Source organism: Sparus aurata, chromosome 8, assembly GCF_900880675.1.
Source record: "Sparus aurata chromosome 8, fSpaAur1.1, whole genome shotgun sequence".
Taxonomy (NCBI): Eukaryota; Metazoa; Chordata; class Actinopteri; order Spariformes; family Sparidae; genus Sparus; species Sparus aurata.
Window position 1 is genome coordinate 11,026,986 of NC_044194.1, and position 10,420 is coordinate 11,037,405.

A 10,420-nucleotide genomic window follows, 5' to 3' on the forward strand; every position below is an offset into this window, starting at 1 on the left:
CTTGCTATGGCTCAGCTGCAACTGGCAACCACGGAGGAAAAGGCTCATAATTCAAACGTCGCCGTGCTGGACTTTAAAGGCGAAGTTAAAGCAAAGCTTTGTTTAGGACGGGTGGGGTTATCCACAGGGTGGGATTTTGGCAGCCACCCTCATGAGAAACAGTAACCGGCACTACCTCTGCAGCACGGGCTTCAAACATGAAACAGTACGCTGTAACAGCAAAGCATTTTCTTAGGCTTCATCCCCTCACTCAGCAGTTTTCAATCGCTCCCTTTTTTGCAAGAGAGATATTTTAGTCGCTGACATTTTGATTGTCAATGTTTGGCATGTGGTGGGCTGATAATTCACGTTGAAAAGCTGACTAATTGGGCGCCACATCCAAAAGGCTCTCTGTCACTGGAGGCTGTCCAGAGTTAAGATGATTTCATGCAACTGAGGAGATAATTCACTTTTTGCTCAGCACAGCACAAGATACCCATGTGACTTCTCTGGCATCAGCGGTGCTCCTAGTCACAGTAAAGACCATACATCAAGCAACGCCACATTAAATATCGTTATCGCCACATTTGCTCTCATAAGAACACGAGTATAGGCGCACCTTTTAAAGTATTTCTAAGAAGACTAGCTAGAAATGTCAAAACATGGACCAAAAAGAAACACCAGGAGCGAGCAGGTTAGCTGCGTATGATCTCTCTCGAGCTGTTAATTCCCGGTATTGTTGTCCCGGTCTGCCTCGATCACATTTGCATCCACTGAATATATGCAAATAAGCAGGAAGCTACTCAGTGCCTCTCCCTGACCTTCCTGCATCACAGGACGGATCTAATTCTCCTCTCGTCTGCAGCCAATCTAAAGATGGGTGAGTAAATATTATCCTGTGTGCTTAAGAAGCACACCTCAGATAAGACTTGCAAAACACGCTCACGTTTTTAAACTCTTCAGAATAGCTTCAGAATATCAGTTCACGGTGCTTTTTATCATGTGTTTATCTGATTTTTTATTTATTTTTTTGCTTTCTTCTTCAGTCCTTTATACACACAATCAAAACCTCATTTCCCTAAAAGGTCATTCTTTGTTAAATTTCTTTGTGTTGATGACTGACACGCTCTTCTATCTATGATTATTTTCCTAAAAAAAGTGGGTTAGGTGTGGTGAAACATGTCAGTGGCTCTCCTGCCCAGGGGCACAAAACCGAGTAGGAAATGATGGAGAGGACATTATGTGAAATTCTGAAGAGCCTCCGGGGACCATTACGAACCACTTACCATATTTATACCATGAAATATTCAGGCAGCACTTTTCCCAGTATGCACATAACCATTCGTAGAGTCAAATGCAACCAAACTAAAAGCAACACCTGAACATTTGGTTGCCTGACATACTCGGTGGGCTGCGGTGGGACAAGCAGCCCGGAAGAGCTGCGTTTTCATTGAGGACGTTGGCAAAGTGGCGTCAGCGCTGTGTTTAAGTCATTAAGTCACGTGTTTAATGAGATGTGGAGGGATTAAATGTTGTTGTATCTGCAGGAACAACAACTCAAACTCATATCTTCGATCGGATGTAAGATAAAAACAGGATTTGGTTGAACTACAGTTGTTTATTAACCACTTTATATATTTGCTAGCTCTGTTTGGAGCGGTCTCTTTCCTCCTCCTCCCCTGCCGATGCTGGCAGGGTTAGTGGAGGACTTATTTCAGTCTCTGTATATAAAAGGTGGTGTGCCCTGGTCCTTTTTTCCTCATCCTGTAATTCTGACAGTGCGAGTCTGAAAGCTTCCTTCCTGCCTGGGAAATGACATGCTAATGGCCTGCTCTTCCCCCCCTTCTCCAGTCCTGTACTGCAGCTGTCTAATGAAAGCATCAGAGTATAAGTGGCCGCTGATGATGGATGCTTCCACTTTTATCAGCTGCAAGCAACTGATTAGTCCTGAAGAAATTATCCATTTGCTTTGGACTGAAATCTCAATCCATCTTTGCCTGCAGACGTCCAAATATAGATTTCTGTTCTGCATCCTCCGCTGATACAAATATTCCATTTAATAGCTCATTGTTGTACAAAACGCAGACTAAATAAGCACTTCCAGTCTAGACATTGCTGCTCAGATAAGGCCGGTATTTCAAGCTGCTTTGATCAAATGTTTTAAGCCGCGCTAGCCGTGTGGCATTAGAGATGGAAATAGCTGGTTGGTCGTTCCATTACTTTGGTCCAGACTAAAATATCTCAACAACTATTTTGTAGAGACATTTGTGGTCTCCAGAAGATGAAGTCTACAGATTTTGGTGACCCTCAACTTTCCTCTAGCGCCACCACGAGGTTTACATTTTAGGTTTTGAACATCTACAGGATAGATTGCGATGAAATTCGTTATACATTCATGTTCCCTCCAGGAAGAATCATCACAGCTTGTTTCCAAACCCAATATCATCCCCGTCAATCTCATTCGTACTCTGTGTTTAGTGCTAATTAGCAAATGTTAGCATACTAACACGCTTAACTAAGATGGTGGACATGTTAAACATTACACCCAATAAATCCAAAGTATTAGCATTAACATTAACATTAGCATTAGGAAAAATGGCTCCCATTCAAACCAATGAGAATTGTTCATCTAGCTCATACCTCCAAACCCTTTTCTGGCTTTCTGGCTTTCTGGCTGTGTGGCCCATTGAAGATGCACATTGGAGTTTCCCTTGCTTGGCCCCGCCCACCAGTTCCTGCCAGGCCCATAGACATTACATCGTGATGATGTCACCGGTTTTTAAATCTCTATTCTCAGCTTATTGGAAGTTGGACAAATATAAAGACTCAATGGATCAAAAATGTATTTATAAGTTTTAGTCCTTGATTTCCTGCCAATAGTTTTACAGATGTCTGCTTCATACTGGTGGTCTAAAGGGAAAAAGGCCTTTTTTTGGCAGATTTTAATGAGATAAAACAGCTTCAGTTCGATGTCGGTAAAACCTGCATGTATAGCGGTCTGTCTGCGCACCCTAAGTCATCTTTGTCACATTGTCTTTGTAATTGTGTGTCCTTTGTTATATAATACAAGGTGATGACAAACGACAGGTTCACCAGTATTGCGAGTTGTTACAGTTGGTGTGTAACAGTAGCTAAAGTTAGTTTAGAGAGTCCACAGAGCTTACATTAACTAAGAACCAGTTTACAGCTCAACACCTTTGTGTGTGAGGCCAGCGCTACAAAACGTTTTAGAATCTTTCAGCTTCTGGTTTTGGTTTTAAGGCCCTCAACTTGATCCTTTTTTAGGTTGCTGCAAGGTCGGCAGGTCGCCCGAAACACAACTCCAGATGAATGCAAATGTTGCTCTGCTGGATGTGTACACAGGCGACTGTTTGCTGACACACGGGAAACATTTATAAAGTGATAATCTGTCAATGTTTTGTTAAAAGCTGGTTCTGCTGCCCCCGAGCAGCCGAAAGCAGACAAACAACACGGCTTTGAGCAAAGAACACTGTAAGGAAACTCTCTTCATGTTCTCTGTACGACAGAAGAAATCGTCTCTCGGCTGCAAAAAAAAAGAAAGGCTGTTTGTGAAGAGAAGAAAATGCGCAGCTGCTTGACTGTTAACAGAGACTTTGTACATCCCTCCATGTTTCTCACTGCAGTCTGTTCTCAGAGAGGTGAAACATATTTTCAATGGGTATGAACCATCTCTTTCAACATGCGGTATGTGAACATCTTCCTAACCGACAACCTATAACACACTTACGTCGCTTAATAGTTTTTAAAATGAGCTGAACGTGGCTCTAAATTAAATGTGTACACATCTCACACTGCTGCCTCGCATCAGTTCAGTTTCATCCTTCTGGCCCGTTTCAATTGGAATTGCAAATTAAGAGTCAATTTAAATAAGTCCTGCCAATCGGACGTCTTTTATCTGAAGGATGGTTTGCAGTTTATTTTTCTTTATCGCAGCCCTGAAACAGGAAAAGTGGAATTATCACATACATAGAGTGAGTTTAAGTTAAGTCCATAAGAAGATTTATTTGCATAAGCACACAGCTGCTGCCGCTGCAGCAGCTTCCTGTGAAACAGCTCTGGATGTGAAAACACCTTGTTGGGGGGTCCATAACTACTATACCTCTGAATGTTGCAGAGATTTTGAGTCTTTATTCCTCCAAATCATTATGAAAAATTGTGAATTTTAATGTGCTAATAAAAATGGCTGGTATTAACGTAATACCCGCAGCAACACCTGGGTCTTTTGAAACGATCAACCCAAAACTGTCTCTTGTTGGGCATTAAGGCGCTGAGAAATTAAATGTAGAGCATGCGAGATAAAAATGTTTGGCTTTGTAAAAGCCCCAAGATTCCACTTTTAATATATTCAAGCATCCATCACATGGAGGAACCAGTCGAACGTCCTTTAGCTGTCCAGTTTGACGGTTGACAGCGTCCTCACAAACCTTCGGCACTGAGGGGTCATTTGCATAACTTATTTAATTACAAGTGACTGGATTCAATTTGTTTGCTGTTAAGTTTGTCATTCAGCTCGATCTTCTTCCCTTTGGAGGAATTCAGTTATCTTGAATGATGTGGGAAAAGACAATAGCGGCAACAAACAATAGAGATTCAGAGAACTATAAAGGAAATAATGCAATCAGCTGGAGCTCAAACTGTGTCGTTAAGCATCTGTTAAGACAAATAAAGTTTTATTGGGACACAGAGGACTTGCAGTTAAACAGGCTGTCATGAGGCGAGTATTCTCTCCAGTGAAGGACATTAGCAAAAGTGCTGTAAGACGGGCAAAAATCAATCACAGACGGATGTATTTTTTTTGGTCTCATCGTCAAAACACATATAATACAATATGTTTGGTGATTGTTTTGCCTTCGGGACCAGAAAACATTTCTCACCACTGTTTGTATCTCTGCAGCTGTGCAGGATGAATTTTCATGAATGTGGCACCTTGGTTGGGCCAGGAAACTTAATGTGCCGCTGATATCTGACGAATTTCACACAGACGCGTCGTAATGATACAGCTGACGGACGCTGACAGCTCTGGAGACGTGACGACGGGCTCATGCAAACATTTAAAGGAGCTCCTCGACTCGATGATGCACATTCATACTCTCGAGTGGTTTTACACACATTAATTAACAGGGTTTTTTTTTTTTTATCATATGGACATGACGTTAATGATGGGTTAGGTTGTAATATGCATTCGGTTGTAATATAACCCACATGGGCTACATAATTGCGTACATCATGGGCTTATATATCTCTAAATTTCAATGAGTCAGCGCCGCATGTGCCGAAACCTCTCAGAAATGATGAATATAGTCATTTAAAAAACCATCTTAAGTACCCTCTCCTTTAAACCGGGACTCATTTTTGTTCCCTATAATAAGTACACTCACAGTTAACGCACCCATAAGCAAGGATAAACAATTACTGCAACTTACACATGCACTAAATAAGTAATGAACACATTTATCTTGTCACACGCGAAAACATTACAGTGTTGGCAGTGTTCTCAACCAAAACCCCCTCAAGGGTAAAAAACTCTGAAGGTTTCTACATATGGTGCGCAAACTTTATGACAGAGAATCAGTCACAACCGTCATATAGACATATTTGAATCTTCCACGGAGCTTCCAGCCTCGGAATAATCTTATTTCCAAGATGTATAAGAGAGCGGATGTGATATCACAGATGATATGAGGGTTTTTCTGTGATCTGGTTTTAAAACAAAAAGCTGCTACTGAGCTCGTCTTACTGCAGGGCGACCGTGAAATGTGGATTAAATAATCAAAGGGTGATGCAGGAGAACATGCTTCAGTAAAGGTGCATCTGAAAATGATACCTGATGTGATTCCTATGTGATTTACACGTCTCTGCATTTGCTTGTTTACGTGCAAACAAGAAACCAGGTTACTGCGAGAAATCAGATTTAAAGCAGGAAATTGTTGCCCACAGAGGAGTAAGTAAAGCTGGAAGTGATAAAGACAAATCACACACACACACACACACACACACACACACACACACACACACACACACACACACACACACACACACAAAAACCAAAAGCCATTTATCTGAGGGTCCGTCTCTGTTCAGCCAATCAGAGCCCGCTCTGCTTCCCCACTGCCTTTTCTGGCACCAGGAAGCAAAATAAAGTCGCCTGTTGTGGGTGACATTTATTGAAGTCTACTCCCCCCTTGTGGTGGCTGCGAATTTTACAGTTAATATTACAGAGAGAGGGAGAGACTCACTTTGTCTCATGGGATTAAAGTTGATGATTAAGAAAAGAACAAAAACTGGTGCAACAGAAAGCCTGAAAGAGGCACTGTGTAGTTTTGGAGATGCATTTACAACCTTAATGAGGTAAAAATACAAACTCAGGAATATTTACTTTTCCATATCTGAAGAAACAAGCTGTTCTCTGAGGAAAATAAGGTCCGGGACACTGTTTGAAGCTATGAAGGTGGCAGGGTCCGCCACATATTGGCAAAACAGTGTGAAACCGTGTTGTCCAGTAAAGCAGTTTGCTTATTCAGTTTATTCAGTAATGAAAACAAAAAAAACTTTATTTAGTTTGTTTAGGCATAAAAACATCAGCCTTTCTCTTCTTCTATGAAGCTCATGTAATAACACTTTATAACCTTGTTTAGATAAGTGTTATAAAAATAAAATTATCACAGTAGAGTCTCACCCCCTCCACGAAACTATGGACAAGCTTACGAGCAGCTTCAGCAACAGACTCATTCAACCCCGCTGCCTTAAAGAACGGCACAGGAACTCCTACCTGGTGCCATTAGACTGTACAACGTTTCACAGCAACGCACACGCAATACACACACACACACACACAATTCGAATGACTTATTATTTAAATTTTATCACTGTGATTAAAACTGCACCTTATCTCTCTTTGTCTTGCACCTTAAAAATCCACTAAGTTCCACTTTGCTCAGTAATTAATCTTATTCTTGGAACTGATAAGCATCTCACTGTATATGTTGTATAGTGTTTGCATGTTGTGTACTGTACTGTTTTTAATATCAATATTTGCCCTTACCTCTTGATGTATTTTTTATTGTATTTGTACCACTGCAGCGATGACATAATTTCCCCTCAGGGATAAATAAAGTTATCTGTCTATCTATCTATCTATCTATCTATCTATCTATCTATCTATCTATCTAGTAATCACTGAATTTGAATTTTTTGGTGAACTGTTCCTTTAATGTACATATTTTTTTGCTGATAAAGAAGGAGAACTTTGAATAAAACATTTACATTTGGAGATTCATGTTTTTTCTCTGGACTGGGAGGGCACGACAAAGTAACGAGTAAAAATGCCAAACACATGTAGTGGGATTAAAAAAAAAAAAAAAAAAAAAAAAAAAAAGATGTAGATGTCTAAAGAGCTGCAGTTTAGTAGAAGTAAATGGAAATGCTGACGTATGCATACTTGCGTGCAGTACTTGAGTAAATGTACTCAGTTACTTTTCCACCCGGAAGTAGACGTATCCGTCCTGTGTCAACTCAGAGCGGATGAACACCGGAGCTCAGAGGTAAAAGAGGTAAATGGACACTTCATTCACCTGCTCACTGGAGCGAGACCCCGGGGCGTGTGGCGCGAGGAGCTGAAACCACGTGCGCGAGACACATTCAATTACTGCTGTTGTTGATGTTGTCGAGGTGATGAAGAGGAGGAGGAGGTGGTGAGTGGTTTGTTTCCTCCGCCCACTGCTCTGTCCTATAAGAGCCGCTCTGAGCCAGCAGCAGCAGCAGCAGCTTCTCCCCCTCCTCCTTCACCTCCTCCTCACATGGAGCAGAGCGGCTCCACACAGCTGTTTCACTGAGAATGGATGCCAACATTGTCGTCATGGGGACTGAAAGCGTCGGGAAATCTGGTGAAAACACGTCTTCTGCTGTGAAAACACTTAAATGTATTTGTTCCTGTTCCGCACAGTGTGTTAAAGAGTGTGTGTCTGTGTTTCAGCTCTGACTGTGCGCCTCTTGACTCGGAGGTTCATCGGAGAGTACGGAGACATTGGTGAGTGTCCGCCACCCTGTTATTCATTCACATCGATGCAACACAGCCCTTTTTCAGCCTCCGTTAACTTTCACTTAACTTTAATTCTTTGTTCCGCAGAGTCCATCTACAGTCACAGTTTCATGGTGGATGGGAGAGAACTCACTCTCAACATCTGGGATTCACCTTATACAGAGGTGAGGAGGCGTTAATCACTACCTGTCAGTGTCTACGGTGGTAAAATAAGTAGTCCTCAAATCTCAAATAAAGTACAAGTAAAAAAATACTTAAATGACAAAAGAACTTCATTTAAAATTCAGTGGAAGTTCAGCAATATGTGCTTAATTCTAAAATGGAATTATTTTATGGGCCAGCAAATAAAAAAATGCTGATTTTGATAATCAGAAAAATGCTGAGTAGATGTAAATATATGTTTTTACCCCCTTTACTTGTACTTTTGATACTAAAGTACATTTAATATCAGTAACTTTAAGACTTTTACTCAAGTGTTATTCATATAGGTGACTTCCTTTTTCCTCCATTTTTTCAATAATGCATTTCTATCAGTGTTGTAAAAAGTACCCAAACGTAGAATTACTTGTATAAAAGTAAAGATTTCATGTAAAATTGTTACTTTAATAAAAGTGGGAAAAGGAGGAACGTTTAGTTTAAAGGTGAACTGTGCAACTTTTGACACCTTTAAGATGCATGTATGTTGACATTTTAATTTGAAAACATTAGAGCGAAACAGGCATGTATTTTGAGATATAAGTACAAAAACAGTCCATTTCTCACCTAGAAGTTCTGCGGTTCGAGGGCGTACGACTTTAAAACCCACATTTTCACTAAAAAAGTAACATCGAGCACCTCGAAATGAACAAATTGATCATTGCAGTAAGCAACAACAGAGTGACCGAACAACAGCTGTCAGCAAAAGCACAGTAATATAAAGTGACATTAAACTGTAAAACTCCAGTGGGTCTCTTTGTACTTGAGTAAATGTATTCTGTTACTTTCCACCACTGGCTGCTCAACTTGGATCTCTGATTTGACAGGACTTGTCAGTGGAGGCGTCACTCCTCGAGAAGAAGAAGGTCCAGTGGGCAGACGGCTACGTTCTGGTCTACAGCATCTGCGACAGGGCCAGTTTCAACACCGTCAGCAGGCTCATTCAGTTCATCAAGTCCACCAAAGACTACCTGAGCACAGACAAGACGCCCATAGTGATCGTGGGCAACAAGCGGGACCTCCACCACAGGCGGACGGTGCTGAGCGAGGAGGGCTGGATGCTGGCTCTCAAGACAGACTGCCACTTCTACGAGGTGTCGGCGGCCGAGAACTACCACAGCGTGCTCATGGTGTTTCACGGGCTGGTGGACAGGATGAAGGACGCCAAGCTGACGATGAAGAGGCCTCTGGGCTTCAGGGGCATTGTGAAGAGCATGTCCGCGGTGTTCGCAAGGAGACGGACAGACTCCTTTTAGCAGAAACCACGACAGAGGAGGAGGGAGACTTCTATGAATCAGCAGAAGAGAGGTCACACATTACGCTTGTTTGACTGGGTGGATGTCACGGTCTGCCGAATGTGTCACTAGAGGTAACAGGGAAGTCTCTTGAGGCCGAGACGCTGCAGAGACGGGAGCTGTGTTTCTCTAAGAAGCATGAAAAGACTCAGGGAAGAAAACAAAGCCCGAGAAAAGATGAAGACAGCCAATGTCACAGAGGTTACAGGTGTTTTCTGGTGACAGCACTTCAAGCCGCACGAGACTGATGAGACGATGTTTAATAAACCAGCCGTGGCGTCAGATTGAAAGAAATTCTATGCACAAATTAACTGTGCCTTCACTTACGTTGATGACCAAAGATAACATCCAAAAACAAAAAGAAACTTTTCTACTGCTGGAAAAAGTGACTGAAGAGTGTCCTGCCCAATCAAGTGCATCTATTCCTGGAGAGTAAAACCTACATATTTGTATTTATTCAAGTCTAAACACTGTAAAAATGAACAAACTGAGTGTTTTAATATATATATATATATATATATATATATATATATATATATATATATATATAATATGGTATATATATATATATATATATGTATATATATATATATGATAGATATATATATATATAATGTATATATATATATATATATATGTATATATATATATATATATATGTATATATATATACATATATATATATAATATATATATATATATATATATATATATATATATATATATATATATATAATATATATATACATATATATTTTTGAGCCCCCTCACATCTAATTACTTGATCATGGCTCATGTACTTTTGGTGTTGTTTGTCTGAACCATGTTTTATTGCCGACGAGGACTTAAATAAAGCATAAAATGTTGACCAAAGTGTGTCTTTCATTCCTGT

General features: G+C 40.7%; 1 protein-coding gene across 1 annotated transcript; it reads left to right on the plus strand.

The window, feature by feature from the left end:
* Positions 1-7,403: 7,403 nt before the first annotated feature.
* LOC115586222 (ras-related and estrogen-regulated growth inhibitor-like protein) lies at positions 7,404-10,010 on the plus strand. The gene is made up of 4 exons (XM_030425059.1): positions 7,404-7,883; positions 7,973-8,026; positions 8,126-8,202; positions 9,061-10,010. The coding sequence occupies exons 1-4, from the start codon at positions 7,835-7,837 to the stop codon at positions 9,487-9,489; spliced, it is 609 nt and encodes a 202-aa protein (XP_030280919.1). The 5' UTR covers positions 7,404-7,834; the 3' UTR covers positions 9,490-10,010.
* Positions 10,011-10,420: the final 410 nt, after the last annotated feature.